Source organism: Canis lupus, chromosome 17, assembly GCF_003254725.2.
Source record: "Canis lupus dingo isolate Sandy chromosome 17, ASM325472v2, whole genome shotgun sequence".
Classification (NCBI taxonomy): Eukaryota; Metazoa; Chordata; class Mammalia; order Carnivora; family Canidae; genus Canis; species Canis lupus.
This window is the reverse complement of record NC_064259.1, coordinates 55,393,196-55,412,401: the sequence shown is the minus strand read 5'-3', so window position 1 is coordinate 55,412,401 and position 19,206 is coordinate 55,393,196. Positions and strand designations below refer to the sequence as shown.

The following is a 19,206-nucleotide window of genomic DNA, read 5'->3' as shown; positions in this document are numbered from 1 at the left end:
TAACATCCCTGAAGAAGATACTAGTGCTGCCTTCATTTTGCAGATGAGACTAGAGCACAGAGAAGTTAAGCCACTTGCCTAAGTCATGGAGCCATCCTTGAAGATAAGATTTGAACTCAGGTGCCTTTACTCCAAGGTTCATGCTCTCAACAGCTATATTCTTTAGCAGTACTTCTCATTATACACATTGTCTGAGAGTTCCAATGATAAGAACCTAAAATGATGAACAGCATGTATTTTTCTCTCTCATAGATAGTGATTTCTGCCTACTATAAAGAGATAAAAAGGCAATTATCACCTGCTTCTATCAGCTCTAGATATTGAGTCAAAACACAGTTAACTTGACCTTTTGTCACATCCATCTGGACTCTTCAGTGAAATACTGTGTTCCTTACAATTAGGATGTACCAAGTTAGAAAATATTCAATAATTGAAATATGTATTACATACTTTGCAATACTGTTATTGCCAGTTGGACACCATCTGTGCAAGAAGGGGAAGGAAGCATAAACAGGCAGAGGGAGATGCTGTGCTTTAGCACAGACCCGACAAAGCCTCAGCCAACTGGCAGCAGCTCCGGAGCCAGGATCCCCTGCCCTAGTGTCCCAAGTCTGGTAGCAGGAACCAGACTGGTACACCCCTGCCTTATTCGGTCACTGGATGCAGCTACCCTGAAACTCTGTGGATCAGGCAAAGCATCTCTCTGCAACTGGGGCAGACATGGAAATATCTGAGAGCTGCAGGCTGTTTGTGATGGTCCCTCACCCCCCAGCTGAGGGACAAGTCCTCTCTTAATGAGAGATACAGGCTGTGCATCTCCATATCTGCCACACACACACACACACACACACACACACACACACACAACTAGGGGTTTTAGATCTTCACTGATCAACCATTTGGCTACTGTATAGAAGGGCCTGATTGTTCATTCGGATTGAAGTATTTGCAAGACCAAGTAAATTTCCTTTGTGACTCTTGCTCTCTCCTACTTTGGCTCTCCTTGGGATAAAGGCTGAAGTCTTTAATCATAGTTTAAAGCCCTCTCTTTTGGTCCCTCCCGTTCTAGCCTTATTTCCTACCTTTCTCCTCACTGCTTCCTGGGGTCTTTGTGTCCTCAATGCTGCTCCCCTGTACCAACACACCAAATCCAAGACACACCAAATCCAAGTTCTGGCATTGCTTCCTCAGAGAGGAAGCCAGACCACATCAGGACCTTCACTGCAGATGCTGACTGGGTGATACTTCAAAGGTCTCCTTCAGTGACTTTCTTAATGACTGTCTTCCCTCTGGTCTATAACTCCTGGAGGATAGGGACTTCAACTTTAGTCTCATCCATTATTGTATCCCCAGTACCTGTCACAGTTCACAGTGCATGGTCTGCACTCCACGTTGGAGGAGACCTGGGACATACTGGGCTGACCAAGTAACCACCCATCAGCGTCCTGCCTTGGATGATTAACAGCTATTTTCTTTCTCATACCTTCTATCCATCTTCCGCAGTAAGACTCTTCACTGGAATAGAGGAGATTACAGTTTAAAATGGACAATCAAAATAACAGAACATCTAGGCTTTAATCTGCACCTGCATTTGCTCTGCTTTAGGGAAGGAGACAAGGCAGCAAAAGCAGCATGATCAGTGTGGCACCCTCATCCTATGCAGAGGCCCAATAACGACCCACAGGCACAGCCTCCTTTACCCCTCAAGCCCACATGAGGCATGAATAGCAGCTGCAGACAAGAGCCTGTGAGTGTATGGATCGGCTTGACACAGAGAAGCCATGGCCTCTGTTCCCCACCAAGGTTCATGTTCTATTCTGATGACATTAGACCGAGACTGGCATAGCATGCAAGGCAGCTTCAGCAGGCTGTGCTCACTTGAAACCTATAATTTTCAAGGAGGCAGGACTTGGGGTCATTTTCCATGACAGACCTGGGTCAGGGCAGGAATGATGTTAACTTGTTTCTTACAAATATACAATGGAAGGAGCATCAATTTTCAAGTCAAACGGCCGTAGTCTAACACCAACCCTGGCACTTGGGGAGTGATCTTGAGCAGATTTCTTAACTTCTCCAAGCCTAAATTCTCTCATCTACAAAATGAGGATAGCATTGCCTGCCTTCCAGGATTGTTGTAAAGCTTTGACCAAGTAGAGGAGATAAGACTTTAGCTTAAAAATAGATAACTAAGATTTTGATGGTATTCAATGAGGTATAAAAATAAACACACCTGGGATTAGCCACCTGATCAAATGATCATGCTCTGCCTTTGTATGTTTAGGTTATGACAACTCGAGAAGACAAAGTAGTCATTGTAGAAAAGAAAGATGGCACTCGGATAGTGGATCATGCTGATGGTACCAGAATCACAACCTTTTATCAAGTTTATGAAGATCGTATTACTCCTCCAGATGATCACCAAAAAAGTAAGTTTTATTTTTCAAGCATGTGACAATATTTGTGTATTTAGGATAATATGAGTAGAAACCCTACTGCTTTTTTTTAAACACACACATATATGAAAAATAATTTTTTGAAGAACTCTGTCAACCAAAGAATACACATGTAGTCCAGAGCAGGACCTCTGAGGCCCTTTTGTTATGTTCTTTATCCTCAACGGATGTGGGAGTGGTGAAAGCTCTAGTTGGCTGATGAATATTGTACCTTTTCCCATTTTCACTGCTAAAATCTGTGGTCTGGATTGGTGGCGACTAAAAGTTAATAATCGTGACTCCATTGCCTGAGACATTAGCTCTCAGACCTGTTTCTGTTGGTCCCTATGGAATCTGATTTGCATATAGGTGACCTCAGTTAGGTCTTCCTTCAATTCTGAACATGCTTCTCATCATGAGAAGATGGCATGAGAGAAGAACAAGCTGCAGATGGTAATTGACAAGAACCTGGGCAGAGATAATAAAAGCATAACACCTTTCCTAACCTAAACTTAAACAAGATTTTTAAAGACAGATTACCCCCTAACTCTTTTTTCTTTAATTCCAGAGTTTGTTTATTGCAGTATGCTTCATTGCCAAATTAAGTGCAATAAAATTGGCAAGCGAGTTGGAAAAGAACCACCTTCATGCCCCACTGATTAGAGTGAGAATTTAAAAAGCCACTGGAGAGGGCAATTTTAAAATGTCTATAAGTTTAAAATGTGCATATTATATGATGCCCTACTCCACTTCTGGGTATATGTAGAGAGACACTCTTATAACACTCTTACCTATCTGTACAAGGAAACAGGTTCAGAGTGATACTTGCAACATCAAGTGTAATATCAAAATGCTGATAAATAGATGTCCATCAGAATAGAAAAATAAAATGCAATATAATATTCTTCCAGAGGAATACTCTATGTAGCTAAAAGGAATGAAGTATACACACATACAAACATATACCCCACACCTGTATATCAAGATGGATGAAGGTCTCAAAGCAATGTTAAGTAGAAAAAAGTAGGTGTAGAGTGATACATACACTAATACATAATGTATGCATATTTAAATGCCATAAAAGATTATACATTACTTTTGATACATATATTTATAGAACAGATAAAAGAGGACTACAAGAGAAGAGAATAAACCCAGAAATGAGAAAAGTGAACTTCAACTTACCTGTAATTGTTCTCTTATATGCATATTAAAACTGTTGAAACAAATATTCCAAAAAATTAACAAGTATAAATTTTGATTGGTGAGCATATGAATAATTAAATTATATTTCATGATCTTCTGGGTATCTTCAATTTCTCAAAATAAAAATAGTAGGGAGAACAAGACAGCATACTAAATGAGGTAGGAAGGGTTATTCTGCAAGAATTACTCTGCACTGACAGTGAGTAGACCACACATCAGCCCTGTGGAGTGAATTCTCAGTACTTGGTCTTGACTTCTGGTCTAAGCGGCCAGAAGACTGGAGCAAACTCAGCAGGTGGGTGTGTTTCCCAATGCATGCATTCCATCGGATCTGCTTACCTTGCATTTGCTTGCAGCTGAACATCCTCAAACTGTCACCAGGCAGGTGAAGTGCATGCGGATAGAAAACTCACACTATGCCACTATCATCACCAACTGCGAGGACAGTAGCTGCTGTGCCACCTTTGGGGATGGGACATCTATTATTGCAAAGCCACAGGGAAAATACAAGGTGGGTCTAGAGGAAAATGAGGAACACCAAAGATAAGTGTCCATTCAACTAAGAAAACCTACTCCTTTGGGGTGGTGAACATTCCTGCCATGTACAGCTGTTGTTCCTCTTGTCTCATGTTCTTAGAACACACTTCTCAGTCTCTTTTTACTTAATCACCTTCTTTTTACAACCCATTGCATAAAAACACTATCCTACTTGTCTTACAATGCTTTGGTATTTTTGGATTAAGATTTTTTTTAAAAGATTTTATTTATTTATTCATTCATGAGGCACGGAGAGAGTGAGAGAGAGAGTGAGAGAGAGAGAGAGAGGCAGAGACACAGGCAGAGGGAGAAGCAGGCTCCATGCAGGGAGCCTGATGTGGGACTCAATCTTGGGACTCCAGGATCACACCCTGGGCCAAAGGCAGGCACTAAACCACTGAGCTACCCAGGGATCCCCATGGATTAAGATTTTAAACTAGAATGTATTTGTTGGGGATCTTTTATGTGGTAGGTGGCAGGCACTGTTAGAATCATTCATGTGATCTGTCCTGTGCCTACCACACAAGCTTCACCTCCTGCCATCTCTGTCCTTATTCACACTCTCCTACCCTTCCCATATCCAGTCCATCCCCACTCTACCTAGTGTCCCCAGGATGGGAGGGAGTATATGATCTGTGTGGTCCTAGGAAGGCAGCTTGCAAAGCTTTGTTTTTGAAGGCTCAGGGAGAAGCTCTGTTAGGAACTCCTGTACCTTCCTACATTTCCATATTAATCACAACCACCTAGTGTCAGAATGCAGTCCCTTTAGCTTTGGAAGGATTTGCCTCCATCTTTCCACTTACTGGAGAAGAGACAAGTTCCAGGATATCATATACAATGTCACATGATACTGAGAACACAAAACCAGAAAATGACGGACAAAGACCTCAGTGACAAACATTTATTACTGTGAAAGCTGCTGAAGCCAGTTTGTCCATCCCATCCCTTGAAATAATGTTATTTTACTGCCTCTTCTTCCAGTGTAGATTGTTATGGGGCAAGGCAGGTGCTGAGTGAGACATGATTGTGAAATGTAGCAGTTGGCTAAGGGGTGCTATTTTTCTTCTACAATATTTAGAATGTCAATTTTTTTCAGGAGATTGGCAGCATCCATATTCTAGTACCATGTTTGCTACCAGATGTCATGAGAATCCCCTAAAATTCTGTGATGAGGCCTGTTTTTGCCTTGTTTTTATCATAGTCCCAAACTCTAATGGTTACAATTATGAGGGCAAAGGAATTTTAGAACCAATAACACTTGCCACTGGAGAAAGAGACACAAACAGAAAAGAGATCCAATTTAGAGACATCCAGTGTCTGCCACTATTGTGTAGCCACTGTTCCTTCCAGATTTGCCCAATCTTCCAAAACAAAGCGCAAGAAAGGATTGGAAGGTTGATCGCTCCTGGTTGAGAAACACACAGACCTTAGTTTCCAACTGGAAAGAAACCAACAAAACTCCACAAATAAAATTACCAACAACTATTATAGTTTTATAGTTGTATAGCACTGAAAGATGGCATTCAAAAATACCTGTTGCCTATCCCCTATTGGTTGATCATCATTTTCTCACTCACCAGCATGAGGACAGTGGGCAGTATGATGAGTAAGGCTGGATTTTAGGATATATATATATATATATATATATATATATATATATATATATCCTATATATAGGATATATATACACATATATATATCACTAAAAAGGTTATATATATATATATAGTGATATATATATCACTAAAAAGGATATATATATATATACACATATATATATATATCACTAAAAAGGCTGGATTTTAGGATATATATATATATATATATATATATCCTATATATAGGATATATACACATATATATATCACTAAAAAGGTTAACCAAGACATCAAATAGAAGGCAGGTATAATAGTTGTTATCCTCTATGTCTATAATGTGTCACAAGTAGGTTGAAACCATCCACCTAGCTAGAGGGTTTCAGGAAGATAAAATGACAAATAATGGGTCTATTAATTCCCATGGAAAACCTCTGTGTCCTCATTATAGGAGTCTAAACTAGTTTCCCTAGATCAGGAAACCTATCGTCTTTCTGAGGAAAAAATGTGTGTGTGTGTATGTGTGTGTGTGTGTGTGTGTGTGTGTTAGAACAAGCTTCTGAAAGAGAGTAGTCAGACTCTTCTATGCCAGTATGATCCAGCCTAAATGGTTCCTTGGGGGAAGATACAGAAATGTAATATGGATTTATAAGAATACTTTGGTAAAAGGACTTTACGAGTCCTTGTCTTTGTTAGTAGTACCATAAACAAACACCTTATAATGGAATGTGGTTATATCCTCTACTCAGTATGTGAAATCAGTTAGAAGAGGCAAATTTTATAGTAGACTTTGAGCAGCGTATATAAAATATGAGAATGTAAAGTCATGGAAATTCTATTTGCTTACTAGCTATCAGGTTAATCAAGAACAATCTCTAGCAGAAAATGTGGTTCATCACTATATTTGACATGTTGAGTCTCTAGGCTTCAGCATAGATGTTTCTCCAAGTTCACTTCCTAGAAAGAAAGGCACATCTTGTTTATCAGGTTTACTTTTGGCATTTCTACATTGGCATTTCTACTTCACTTGTTTTATGGTATGGCAGTGGATATTACAGGACATCTTTTTCTGTCCAGAGCAGCTTTCAGTAAGTTATAGTCAATCTGACAGTTTGGGTCCATTTTGATGAGGACTTTTGGAGGCCAGGAAAGTCACAAATTCAATCATCCACCAGAACCTACTCTAAAATGTGTCTGAAACCACAGAAAAGTCTCAGAATTAGACAAGCTCCAATGCGGTTCTCTGGACCTGAGCAATGGTGCATAGTCAGTATGAGACACTTCCAGAAAAATGGTGTAAAGTCCTCTGAAAATACACTAGTCCATAAAGACAACTAGAAAACTGAAAATATAGTCAAAATCAACTTTTTCAGAACTCTGGAAATCAACCAAAGGATTTCAACAATCAGAAAAAAAGAAAAAAGAAAAAGACTCAATCTCAGGATGTACAGCAAGATTCACAGTGATTTCACTTGCCATATCTCCCTCCCCTCCCCCAACTTCATGGTAGCCTTGAGAATCAACATCTTCACATTCATGATAGCAATGAAAACCAGCATTCCAGCAAACAATGATAGAGGAAGGATAGATTTAGAGCTCTTCAAAAGTCTTATCACAAAATATTGTCATGGTTGACCTATTTGGCAGTTCCCTGGAAACTCCATTGGCAGGGTTATCTTTATTTTATCTGACTCTGAGCTCACTCACTACAGACTTTTCCCCAAACAGAGGTGATTATTTAACATTACAGCTGCCTGAGGTGGCAATGACAAACAAGAGGGTGAACAAAAAATTAAAAGGAACAGCTGGGGAAAAGAATCCTGTATAAGGCTATGAAAAGGTCTGACATATTCCTTGGAATCATCCTCTATTGAGGGCTCTGTTTGCATAGTGGGGTATTTTTTTCAGTGATCTAGCTGGAAGTTTATAACTCTACTTAGCTTTCACTCCCTGCTTATGCAGATTCTTTTGATCAGCAAGAGTGAAAAATTAGGACTTTCAGAGTTCTTTTCTGGTCATGCATACAGTCCTGCACATGAATTTGGCTTTCTAGATTCCAAGGAATATGTGCTTATAGTGTATAAAGTTGTAATTTTTATAGTAATAACACAAAGTCAGAGGGAAGAACTGGAGCCAAATAGGAGCAAAGATTTTGTTTAATATTGAAATTAAGTTATTAATTCAATCTAGATGGTTATAAGACATTATTTGTGATATTTAGGCAACTCTAATAACTGAAAAAATATATAGTAAAAGAAACAAGGGAGAGAGCACACAAGAGCCTTTCTCCCTGTTAAGCAAATCATGCCCGTGTGAATGTATGATCTGTGGAGAAACCCCTATGGTTTTACCTGTTAATGCTGTCTGTCTTGTTGGAGAATAAATTTTGGATTTTTTTTCTGTCCCCCTCCAAAAAAAAAAAAAAGAAGAAGAAACAAGGGAACTAAAATTGCACACTAAAAATGTCTATTTAAAACAAAAGAAGACAGTAATGAATGAATAGAGGAGGAAAAGAAGCATAAACCATATAGAGAACAAATAAAAAATTGGAAGATGTAAAACCGACCTTAGTAATTACATTAAATATAAATGGACTAAACAATCCAATAGAAAGCAGATATTGGAAGAATGGATTAAAAAACATGATCCACATATATGCTGTTGACAAGAGATACACTTATATGGTCAAAGACACAAATAGGTTGAAGGGAAAAGGATGAAAATAGATAGACCTGCAATAAGTAATTGGAACTGGAGTAGCTATACTAATTCAGACAAAATAGATTTTACACCAAAATATTACCAGAGACAAAGAAGTTATGTTATAATGATAAAAGGATTACTCCATCAAGAAAACATAACAATTATAAGCATATTAAGCACCTAACAATATGCCCCAAACACATAAGTATTTCCAGGGTTGTGTATTACACAAATGTCCAATTTTTTTTCTCTGAGATATGCTCTCTCTAACTGAAGGGGATAAATGATGAAAATGGCCAAAAATGAGCATCAGAAGAATCTTCCAATCTACCTGATGCATGATCTCTAGTTCTGAGAAGCAAAAGAAATTTAAAACAATAGGGCTTATGTCTGGAGATGTGTGTGTGTGTGTGTGTGTGTGTGTGTGTGTGTGTATGTATAAAGGTGACCATGTATAACTGAGGCCTTGATGAATGAGATTGGTGAGAGGAGAGGGGAGATGTGTGTATATGAGACTATTGAGTTCTGAGCAATGATAAAAAGGTTTTACTACTGACCTTTACAGCTATAAAGGCTTCTACACTTGATCTGAGCTCAGAATTGAAGGGGGAAAAAAAGTAGTTTTAAATATCAGATAAAGGGCTAGTTTCCAAGATCTATAAAGAACTTATTAAACTCAACACCAAAGAAACAAACAATCCAATCATGAAATGGGCAAAAGACATGAACAGAAATCTCACAGAGGAAGACATAGACATGGCCAACATGCACATGAGAAAATGCTCTGCATCACTTGCCATCAGGGAAATACAAATCAAAACCACAATGAGATACCACCTCACACCAGTGAGAATGGGGAAAATTAACAAGGCAGGAAACAACAAATGTTGGAGAGGATGCGGAGAAAAGGGAACCCTCTTACACTGTTGGTGGGAATGTGAACTGGTGCAGCCACTCTGGAAAACTGTGTGGAGGTTCCTCAAACAGTTAAAAATATACCTGCCCTACGACCCAGCAATTGCACTGTTGGGGATTTACCCCAAAGATACAAATGCAATGAAACGCGGGGACACCTGCAGCCCGATGTTTATAGCAGCAATGGCCACGATAGCCAAACTGTGGAAGGAGCCTTGGTGTCCATCGAAAGATGAATGGATAAAGAAGATGTGGTTTATGTATACAATGGAATATTACTCAGCTATTAGAAATGACAAATTTGCTTCAACGTGGATGGAACTGGAGGGTATTATGCTGAGTGAAGTAAGTCAGTCGGAGAAGGACAAACATTATATGTTCTCATTCATTTGGGGAATATAAATAATAGTGAAAGGGAATATAAGAGAAGGGAGAAGAAATGTGTGGGAAATATCAGAAAGGGAGACAGAACGTAAAGACTGCTAACTCTGGGAAACGAACTAGGGGTGGTAGAAGGGGAGGAGGGCGGGGGGTGGGAGTGAATGGGTGACGGGCACTGGGGGTTATTCTGTATGTTAGTAAATTGAACACCAATAAAAAATAAATTAAAAAAAATAAATAAATAGTAAAAACTGTCATGGTTAAAAGGAGAAACAGATAATTCAACAATAATATTTGGAGACTTCAGTAGCCCATTTTCAGTAATGGATAGAACAATAAACAATAAAAGTGAGTAATCAAAGACTTAAACAGCAGCATAACACAACAAGACCTACTAGACCTCTATAGAACACTCATCAACAACAAAACACATTATTCTCAAGTACACATGGAACATTTTCCAGGAAAGATTATTTATTATATCACAAAAAATGTCTCTGTAGATTTAAAAGGATCAAAACCATACAAAATATGTTCTACCACCACCATGGAATTAAATTAAAAATCAGTAAACAGATGTTTGGGAAATCCACAAATATGTGAAAATTAACACAGAGAAGAAATCACAAGGAAATTGCTTTGAGATGACTGAAAATAAAATCTGTAATATACCAAAAATTATGGAGCAGTGCAAAATCAGTGCATAAAGGAAAATTTCTAGTTTTATATCGCCTAAATGAGTATATTATAAAATAAGATTTCAAATAAATAATCTAGCTTTCTACCCTAAGAAACTAGTAAACAGAAGGCAAACTAAAACCACTGCAAAAATAAAGAAGTGAATAATAGACCATAATAGAAATAAATAAAAGACAGAATAGAAAATAGAGTCAACAAAACCAGAAGTTGTTTCTTTGAAAATATCAGTAAAATTGACAAACTTTTTTTTAAGATTTTATTTATGTATTCATGAGAGACACAGAGAGAGAGAGGAGAGGCAGGCTCCACACATGGGACTCCATCCCAGGTCTCCAGGATCACGCCCTGGGCGGAAGGTGGCGCTAAACCGCTGAGCCACCCAGGGATCCCCAAAATTGACAAACTTTTAGCAAGATAGAGACACAGAGAGAGAAAGGGAAGGAAAGGGGGGAGACTCAAATTACTAGAATTAGGAATGAAAGAACCACATTTTACCAACCTTACAAAAATGAAAATAATTGTAAGGAAATACTATGATTATCAACAGATTAAATACCATAGATGAATAAATTTTCACGAAGATACAAACTTTCAAATCTGAATCAAGAAAAAACAAAATATCAGAATTGACTTATAAGAAGTAGAGATTGAATTGGTAATTTTAAAATGTAGCACACAGAAAAGCCCAGGCTCAGATGGCTTCACTGGTAAATTCTACCAACATTTGTGGAAGAATTAACATTGAATGATTTTCACAAACTCTTCCAATATATAGAAGAGGAGGGAAAACTTTCCAACCAATTCTATTAGGCCATTATTACCCTGATGCCACAACCAGACAAAGTCATCACCAGAAAACCACAGACCAGTATCTCTTATGAAGATAGATAAAAATCCTCAAGAAAATGCTAGCCAACTGTATCCAGCAACATGTAAAAAGGATTATACATGGTCACCAAGTGGGATTTATCCTATGAATTAAAGATTGGTTCAAGATGCAAAAATCAATCAATATAATATACTATATTAATAGAATAAAGGAAAGAAACCTAATGGTTATCTGTATAATTTGACAGGAAAGCATTTGACAGAATTCAACACCCTTTCATGATTAAAAAAAAAAAAACTGAATATACTAGGAATAGATGGAACTTCAACCTCATAAAGGGCATCTACAAGAAAACCCCAAAAAAACTAAGGAACAAAACAAAAACAAAAAAAGCCTACAGCTCATAAACAGCATTCTTATTGGTAAAAGACCAAAAGCTTTCCCCCTAAGATTGGGCATAGGACATGAATGTTTGCTCTCATCCTTCCAACTCAGCATTGTACTGAAGGGTCTAACCAGGACAATCGTACAATAAAATAAATAATATGCAAATAGATGGGAAAGGAAAAAGTAAAACTATCTCTTTTTTGTACAGACGATATAAGCGTATTTAGAAGATCCTAAGGATGCAATGTAGCAGGAATACATATACACACACATACCCACACACTATTAGAACTAATTAAAAAGTTCAGCAAGGTTACAAGATGTAAAATCAATATACAAAAGTCAGTTGTATTTTTCTACATTAACAATGAGCAATCCAAAATTGAAATTAAGAAAACAATCCATTTAAAGTAGCATCAAAAGGAATAAAATATTTCTCTTCAACAAATGGTGTTGGGAAAACTGGACAGCTACATGCAAAAGAATGAAACACAACTACGTTCTTAGACTATATACAAAAATGAACTAAAAATGTATTAAAGACCTAAATGTGAGACCTGAAACCATAAAAATCCTAGAAGAGGGCACAGGTAGTAATTTCTCTGACATTGGCTATAGAAACATTTTTTAAGACATGTTTTCTGGAGCAAGGGAAACAAAAGCAAAAATAAATTGTTAGGATAACATCAAAATTCTTTCTGTACAGTGAAGGAAACAATCAACAAAAAACTAAAGGAAAATCAACTGAATGGTAGAAGATATTTTCAAATGTATGTCTGATAAAGGATTAGTATCCAAAATATATAAAGAACTTACACAACTCAACACACGCACAAAATAAATAATCCAATTAAAAATGGGCAGAAGACATGAACACTTTTCCAAAGAAGACATACAGATGGCCAATACACACATGAAAAGATGTTCAACATCACTAGTTATTAGGGAAATTCAAATCAAAACTACAATGAGTTATCACCTCACACTTGTCAGAATAGCTAAAATCAATAATATGATAAGTAACAAGTGTTGGCAAGGATGCAGAGAAAATGGGACACTTTATACTGTTGGTAGAAATTCAAACTGGAATAGACACTGTGGAAAGCAGTATGGAGGTTTCTCAAAAAGTTAATCTGGATCTTATGATCCAGAACTGACTTATGATTCAGTAATGGCATTACTGAGTATTTACCCAAAGAATACAACACCCCTGACTTGGAAAGATATATGCATCTCTAAGTTTATTGCAGCATTATTTACAATAGCCAAATTATGGAAGCAGCTCCAGTGTCCATTGATAAATGAGTGAGTAAAGAAGATATGGTATATTTACAATAGAATATTACTCAGCCATAAAAAAGAATGAAATCTTGCCATCTACAACAACATGGATGGATCTAGAGAGTATAATACTAAGTGAAATAAGTCAGTCAGAGAACAGAAAATACCATATGATTTCACCCATGTGTGGAATTTAAGAGACAAATGCAGAAAGGGAAAAAAAAAAAAAGAGTGACAAACCAAGAAACAGACTCCTAAACATAGAGAACAAACTGATGATTACTAGAGGAAAGGTGAGTGGGGGATGGGTAATGCAGATTTTAAAAATGAATAAAATACCCAGAAATAAATTTAATAGGTATAAGACTTATGCACTGAAAACAACAGAATATCACTGAAAGAAATTAAAGAAGACCTAATAGACAATATCACATATTAAGTTTATGGAAGACTTAATATTGTTAAAATGGTAGTATTCCCTACATTCTTTATCATCATCCTGGCTGCCCTTTCTGTGCAAAAATTGATAAGCTGATACCGAAAATCTTACGTAAATTCGAAGTACTCCAAATAGCCCAAACAATCTTGAAAAATAACAAACTTAGATGACTCACACTTCCCAATTTCAAAACTTGCTACAAAGCTACAGTAATTAAGACAGTGTGGTATGTGAGATAAAAAAGATAGACATATCGATCAATAGAATAGAACTAAGTGTTCATTTATTATCAACCTGTCGTCAATAAATTTTTTATAAGCATGCCATGCTTAATTTAGTGAGGGCAAGAATAATCTTTCAACAAATGGTGAATAAAGTTGAATTTGTACCTCAAACTATACACAGAAATAGCTCAAAAGCAGAAGGACTTAATTGTAAAAGCTCTCAAACAATAAACTTCTTAAAAGAAAACATAGTGCCAATCTTCATGTCCTTGAATCTGGCAATGATTTCTTAGATGACACCAAAAGCAAAACTTTGTTGAACTGAGGAAATTTTGTGCTTTAAAAAAACACCACCCAGAAAGTGAATAGACAACCTACAGAATGGAAGATATTATCTGTAAATCATATATCTGATAACATTCTAGTATTCAGAACATATAAAGAACTACTACAGCTCAACAATGAAGACTAATAACCCATTTTTTAAAAATGAGCAAGTATTTGAATAGACATTTCTCCAAAGTAGTTATATAAATGACAAATAAGTACATGAAAAGATACTCAACATCATTAGTCATTAGGGAATTGCAAATTAAACTACGAGATACCACTTCCCACCCACTAAAATAACTAGAATAAAAAAGACAGAAAATAACAAGTATAGTGATGATGTGGAGAAATTGGAACACTCATACATTGCTGATAGGAAAGTATAATGGTGCAATCATTTTGGAAAACAGTTTGGTAGTTCCTCAAAAAGTTACAAATAGAGTTATCATATAACCCAGCAATTCTACTCCTAGGTAGGTATTTCAGGAAAATTAATATACACATCCACTCAAAAATTTGTATACATATGTTGCTAGCATTGTTAATATTAGCAAGATTATGAAAATAACTTACACATGTCCATCAACTCATAAATAGACAAAATTTGATATATCTATACAATGGAATATTATGGAAAAGAATAAAGTATTCTTTATTAGGAATTTGTTTATCAGTAACCAAGATACATAATATTTTATGTAGTATTGATACATACTACAACATTGATAAATCTTGAAAATATTACACAAAAGGCCTCATATTGCATGCTTTCATCTGTACGAAATCTAGAATATTCAAATCCATAGAGATAGCTGATCACTGGTTGCTACGGGCAGGACTGATGCAGGGTGACTGCTCATGGCATCAGGGTTTCTTTTGGGGATGATGGAAATATTCTGAAATTAGTGATAAATCCACTGAATGTACATTTCATGTTATATGAATTACATCTCAAAAATGAGTCTATCTGAACCAAAGTCACTATATGAAAACTAATACTTAGGGACTATGTCAGCCACCAGAGGAATCGAAACAAATAAAAGCTCATAAAAGCATTTATCCCATAGCTTCTAACTGTTTGAGATACTTTTTGCCCAAAACCGTGAAGGATTCCAAACATTTTTAACAGAGATGAGTGTGTTTACTTCCATTAAAATGCATTTTTATTATCTTAAATATCTGACATAAGAAGGCACAAGGCAATTACTTGGAAAAGATATTAAAGTGAGTAGATAAATTATGTTGGCAAATTGAACACCAATAAAAAATAAATTTATTATTAAAAAAGATAAATTATGATAATACAAAAGGAATTACGTCCTTTTAAAAAAATATATTTTATTTATTCATGAAAGACGAGAGAGGCAGAGACATAGACAGAGGGAGAAGTAGGCTCCCTGCAGGAAGCCTGATGTGGAACTCGATCCCTGGACTGGGATCACACCCTGAGCCAAAGGCAGACGCTTAACCACTGAGTCACTCAGGGGTCCCAGAAATTACATCCTAATTATTCAGTTTGCCTCTTTATCAGAGAGCCCCCTTCCCAAAGCTGAAGCCCTCTTTTGGGTAATGTCTTTTTCCTGGAAAAAACAGTTTGTGGCTGAGATCTATGTATAGTTTTTTTCCTCAAAATGATTTTCCAAATCCATCATATTGAACAAGACATTTTAAATATAATTTCTCTCTTTCTGTTACCCTTCCAGGTGTTACCTCCAAACACAGGCTGCCTTCACATTGATAGGGATTGTTCAGCTACATATTGTCATGAAACAAGCAGTGATATATACCACCCTTTCCAAAAACGTGAGCAGCTAAGAGCTAGCAGGTACATCATGAAGCACACATCGGAGGTTATCTGTGAGGTCCTAGATCCTGAGGGAAATACCTTTCAGGTAAAGTGCATACTTAGTGTGGAGAGAGAGGCTGGGGCTTTTTTTTTTTTTTTTTTTTAATATTTCACACTTAAAAGGTTCCATGCAGCTTTATACCTTAGCTGCCTGGGGATCAGTTATCTACTTACTGCAGATATACTTTGCATGAGCAGTAATCAATGTCAATATTTTTGCTTCTCAAGCGTACTTCCAAGGGAATAGAAAGTCTAACAACTGTTGGGATGGTAGAAATGTTAAAGCCAAAATACAGAATTAGAATGGAAGGAAAGAAGCATTACTAAACATTTGTAAATAATGCCAACAAAAAGAAATATAAGATATAAGAGTGGTCTGTATCCACGTTAAAGGGAGAACCAGTTTGACTAGGAAGAAAATCTATGGTAAGAAATATAAATCAGTGAGGGTTCTAGTAGGGTTGAAGATGGGAAGGTGGGAGAGGTGCTTAGCTCTTAGATAATAGAGCTTTATCTTCTGTTTCTCGGTTCTTCAGTCCCACAACCATCTTCTTACATCCAGGCCAAAAGCTGGCAAACCATGGCCACCTGTTCATATAGGCCCATGAGCTAAAAATGGCTTTTAGATATTTAAATGGTTGGAAAAACTCAAAAGGAGAATATTTCATGACACATAAAAGTTATAGGAAATTCAAATGTTAAAGTCATTATATAGTTTTATTGGAACACAGCCATGCTCATTTGTCTGTGGTTGCTTTTGCATATAATAGCAGACTCAAATAATTACAACAGAGACTGTATGGCCTACAAATCCTAAAATATTTACTTTCTGGTCCTTGACAAAAAAAACTGGTTTGTCAACCCCTGCTCTAAGCATTTCTCCTTGTTTTCACTCCTCACCCAACAGCAGAAGTTTGTGTAGTAGGTGGTGAAGTTGTTCTTCAGATTTGGAACCATAGCACAGAGTCCCCAACTTTGGTTTGGTATGCAGACTAGGCCTGATCCTACTTGGTGGGTTTTTTGTTTGTTGGTTGGTTGGTTGGTGCTAAACAAATGAGACTCTTCCCAGCACGAGTTCAGGCTGCTAACAAATTTCAATTTATAGTGAATTGAAATTGAACCTTAAGGCCCTAAACTCCCTAGGTTTCAACACATGGGACATTTAGGCCAAGCATTCTTCTAGGCATTGATGCTCTTCTTGGACATCCCCTTCAGTGGTCTTTCAGCCTAAACCACACTCCTTTCTGGAGAGATCCATGCCATATCTAAATAGTAGTAATAGTTAAAATATTTCTTCTCATGCTGATACCACATCTCACGCTGATACTAAAGATTTAGTCTCACGAATCCTGATTCTGCACTTGCAATCACAGAATATAAACTTCTTTCACACTATCACTTCCTTAATATTTCAAGACAACTATCACATGAGTAGCCTTTCCTCAATGTTTAAATTCCCAGTTCCTTAAATTAATGCTCAGAAGGTAAGATCTGGAGTCCCTAGCCAGTCTTGTTGCTTTCCTGTGAGTATATTCTGGTTTGTCTTCTGGTTTGTATTCACAATCTAGGTGTAGTTTGTAAGTAGACATGTGCTACTGGGTTTTTGCTTTTATTAATGCCAGCTGTACTTAGTGAATATTACCTTGGAAATAAATATCTCTGATTTTCTGAATATACCAAAAGACCACATGCTTTTTCAAACGGGAAATGTAAGCTTTATGACATTTCTTTTCTTTTAGTTGCTTATATACCTTCTCCCTCAGGTTATGGCTGATGGTAGCACATCAACTATGGTACCTGAAAACAATTTAGAAAATGATTTAAATGAAAAACCTGAAGGCTATGATACTTTATCAGCTACTCACCTTTGTAAGAACCATCTGCAAATCTATGGTGAACACGTGCCCAGGTAATATGATAAAAATAATCCCATGACTTTTATTTATTTAAGGATTATTCACTTATTTGAAAGAAAGACAGCACAAGCAGTGGGAAGGCAGAGGGAAAAGAAACAGAGTCCCTGCTTAGCAAGGAGCCTGCCATGGGACTCGATCCCAGGACCCTAGGATCATGACCTGAGTTGAAGGCAGATGCTTACCCGACTGAGCCACCCAGGCACCTCTGACTTCTTTTTTAAATTCCAAGTTTAAGGAGCATTTTAATGAAATACTTTAAGTTATTTGATTTTATTGCTTCAAATAGGTTTTTTGTCATTTATGCTGATGGATCAGGAGTGGAACTTCTTCGAGACAGTGACATAGAAGAATACCTATCTTCGGCATATGGAGAATCGGCTACTGTAGTTCTGCAGGAGCCAGTACAGGAACAGCCAGGTAGGAAACCCAGAATGTCTGGAAGTCATTGTGTCCCCTCACCAGCTCCCATTCTCTTTATCTAGTCCACCCTCATGTCATCTCTACTTTTTTCCTTTTGCTCACTTTTCATCTCTACTTGCCACCTGGCCACATCAACATGTTTATACAGTTATTTATGTTCATTCCAAGCTTTATCAGAGCATCAACCTATGTAAACTAAATAGGAGTACCCTCTCTTACCTATAAGCAGATTTAAATCTGTCTTTACATACATTAGGTATATAGCTATGATTCTATTTATGTGTTCCATTCAATTTGGTAGAGAAAAAAAGAAAAATGAGATATTGCTTGTAAGGTTTTTTTTGTTATTTTGAAGGTGTTGCCTTGATAAATTTACTAAGAAAATACATTTGACATGTGAGTTAGAAAGCCATCCTGAAATATAGCATATTATATATAATTATATTCATTGTATATTTATATTATTTTCATCAATTTCAAAGGCAATCAATGTGTGGCTTAAGATTAGTGACACATAATGCATCAAGAAAGAATCATCAGAGGGGCACCTGGCTGGCTCAGTTGGTGGAGGCTGCAACTCTTGATCTTGGGATTCGGAGTTAAAGCCCCATGTTGGGGGTAGAGATTACTTAAAAAAAATTAAATCTTAAAATAAAAAGAATCATTAGTGTATATTATATGTGTATTTAAACATAGATATAAACTTGCATGTCATCTATGTATGAAACCAATGTTTTGTGTCTAGATTCATGTATGTTCCTTTTTTATCTGTTCTCTGGTTGGTAGGATATACTTTAAATTTATTTACAAATATGCCTGCATCTCTGCACACAATATATTTTAGTGCATCAATGCACATGTGCATAATATAGGAAAACTTGCTCTTTGTGAATATAGAGAGTGAGGCACTCTGACTGGTTGTGCGGTGCATGTGTGGAACTATATGAGAATTCATTGCAAATGGCTTTGTTTGTTATTTAACTAGAATCTGCCTGATAACTTACCATATGCCAAACACACTGGCTAGGTATTAGGGATACAGTAGTGAGCTAACACAGCATGGATC

General features: G+C 36.8%; 1 protein-coding gene and 2 non-coding genes across 3 annotated transcripts in view; all 3 read left to right on the top strand.

Annotated features, from left to right (window-relative positions):
* SPAG17 (sperm associated antigen 17) overlaps positions 1-19,206 on the top strand; it is a 220,697-nt gene that overhangs the window by 155,890 nt on the left and 45,601 nt on the right. Inside the window, 5 exon segments of the mRNA XM_025453376.3 lie at positions 2,282-2,426; positions 3,995-4,149; positions 15,662-15,850; positions 17,568-17,713; positions 18,007-18,137. Of these exon segments, the coding sequence (XP_025309161.3) occupies positions 2,282-2,426; positions 3,995-4,149; positions 15,662-15,850; positions 17,568-17,713; positions 18,007-18,137 (766 nt within the window).
* On the top strand, positions 8,752-8,830 carry LOC112665138 (small nucleolar RNA U2-19). Its single transcript, XR_003140243.1, has one exon. It is a non-coding gene; the product is annotated as a small nucleolar RNA U2-19 (small nucleolar RNA).
* On the top strand, positions 9,001-9,070 carry LOC112665136 (small nucleolar RNA U2-30). Its single transcript, XR_003140242.1, has one exon. It is a non-coding gene; the product is annotated as a small nucleolar RNA U2-30 (small nucleolar RNA).